We start from the raw sequence: 1,937 nt of genomic DNA on the forward strand, positions 1-1,937 counted from the left end.
TAGATATTTATTTACCCAAGAAACTAAGTTTTGTTCATCGTTAGGCCTAGTGGTATCAAGAGCTCTTCGACCGGTGATGAGCTCAAGCAACACAACTCCAAAGCTAAAGACATCTGATTTCATAGTGAGATTTCCTCCTCGAGTGTACTCAGGGGCGGAGTAACCATAAGTTCCCATAACTCGAGAAGATAAAGCCATCATCTTATCACCAGTCCCTGGTCCTAGCTTATGCAGACCAAAATCAGAAAGCTTAGGAGTAAAATCATCATCTAACAAAATGTTTGAAGCTTTCAAATCTCGGTATATCACGGGTGGATTCGTTTTATCGTGCAAGTAATCAAGCCCTTTCGCTGCGCCATACGCTATCTGCATCCTAGTTGTCCAACTCATCGGTTCACGGTCTGATTTTGGTTAATTATGCAAAACAAACATTCCAAAAATCTCAGCTTTTCATGTTCTAAAAAAAGTAAAAAAGATTGTTGAATAAAGAATATATCAATATAAATACCATGAAGATGGTCTTGAAGTGAACCTCCAGAGATATATTCATAGACCAAAAGCCTTTGATCTCCATCGGCGCAGTAGCCAACAAGCTTAACAAGATTCGGATGATCAAGTTGGCCTAACGATATAACCTCAGCTTGAAACTCTTTGTTCCCATGTAATCCATGCTTGTCTAGTTGCTTTACAGCCACCACCTACATTATATTCCCCAAAAAATATAAAATAGACATATTCTCTCATGATGGATCATTAAAAAAATAGTATCTTGCTTTAGTAATGAATCATGCATGATGAATGGTAAAAAGAACGTACCTGGCCAGTAGATTTAAGGGTTCCTTTATAAACTCTACCGAATCCACCTTCTCCTAACAAACATTCTTGCCGGAAATTTTTTGTCGCCGTCGCTAATTCCCGGAAAGTGAATGTCTTTAACGTCGTTTCTTCAGATTCCTCTGTTTCCTCTGTTCGTCTCCTCTCTTCAATAAAAATCAATATTTTATTTCATTTTATTGATTGTATATCAGGGTTCATTCAACATTGAGACATGCATACCAGGTGGTCTAGTTTCGTTGTCTTGAGTCTCATTCGTAGCTGAAGATTTCTTGCTCTTTAACGAAGAGAAACACGGAAAACAGTGCATGATGAATAACAAAAGGTAACGTATAATAGAAACTAAAGCAGAGAAAAGATTTAAGATTTTTTTGATAAAAAAAAAAAATTATTTAGGAATTAGCAATTGGTCGGGTCCTTCATGGAGATTGAAGGACCGACGTAACGTAAAAAGAGAAACACACGGAAAAGAAAATGAAAGTTAGAAAGAGAGGAAGAAGATGAAGTACACAAATGCAAGCCACCGGTAATCAAATTTTCGTTTTTTTTTAATTGTTTTTTTTTTTAAATGAAATTCCAAATCTCCCAAAAGCATGGAGAACCATCCTTCTTCTTTCGATTTCTGTAAAACCTAATTTTGAAAAACCTTTAATTAAAATAGTTTTTATCCCTCTTGAAGTGGATTAATCTGTCCCACAACAACAGAATAAAAGAGTTAATTATGTAATTAGATTAGATTTTGTATTTTTTTTTTTTAAATCTTAAAATTCGCGTAATATTATTATATTAAAGCGTTGAAAAATATATATATTATAATACTGTATTAAAGCTTTTTATATATTGGGCTTAGGCCGTAAGGACCCAACAAATAAAAGCCCATTAGAAATATCAGTCTCTTTACATCATCGAAACTATTCCGGCTATCGTTTTCATCTTCTTCCGTTGATATTATCTGAAAAGATGATGATGATGATGAGTCTCCGATTCAAAATGTGATCGGCGCCGTCATTGTGTGTGATTCGCTTCACTCATCAACTCCAGATCTGGGAGCTTGCTTATTCCAACTGTTTCTTCCTCTTTACAGAGACTCTGAATGGTGATTT

General features: G+C 35.3%; 2 protein-coding genes across 2 annotated transcripts in view; one reads left to right on the top strand and one right to left on the bottom strand.

Annotated features, from left to right (window-relative positions):
* Nucleotides 1-1,355, bottom strand: part of LOC104767304 (receptor-like kinase LIP2) — a 6,783-nt gene extending 5,428 nt beyond the window's left edge. The window contains exons 1-4 of the mRNA XM_010491347.1: nt 1,057-1,355; nt 817-980; nt 509-698; nt 16-401 (exon numbers count right to left, since the gene is read on the bottom strand). Coding sequence (XP_010489649.1) covers nt 16-401; nt 509-698; nt 817-980; nt 1,057-1,144 — 828 coding nt within the window. The 5' untranslated portion in view covers nt 1,145-1,355. The remainder of the gene's footprint in view (nt 1-15; nt 402-508; nt 699-816; nt 981-1,056) is intronic.
* The window catches only part of LOC104763899, a 3,658-nt gene continuing 3,477 nt past the window's right edge, over nt 1,757-1,937 (top strand). Inside the window, exon 1 of the mRNA XM_010487308.1 lies at nt 1,757-1,930. The gene's annotated coding sequence lies outside the window, so the exon portion shown is untranslated. The remainder of the gene's footprint in view (nt 1,931-1,937) is intronic.

Source organism: Camelina sativa, chromosome 19 (assembly GCF_000633955.1).
Source record: "Camelina sativa cultivar DH55 chromosome 19, Cs, whole genome shotgun sequence".
Lineage (NCBI taxonomy): Eukaryota > Viridiplantae > Streptophyta > Magnoliopsida > Brassicales > Brassicaceae > Camelina > Camelina sativa.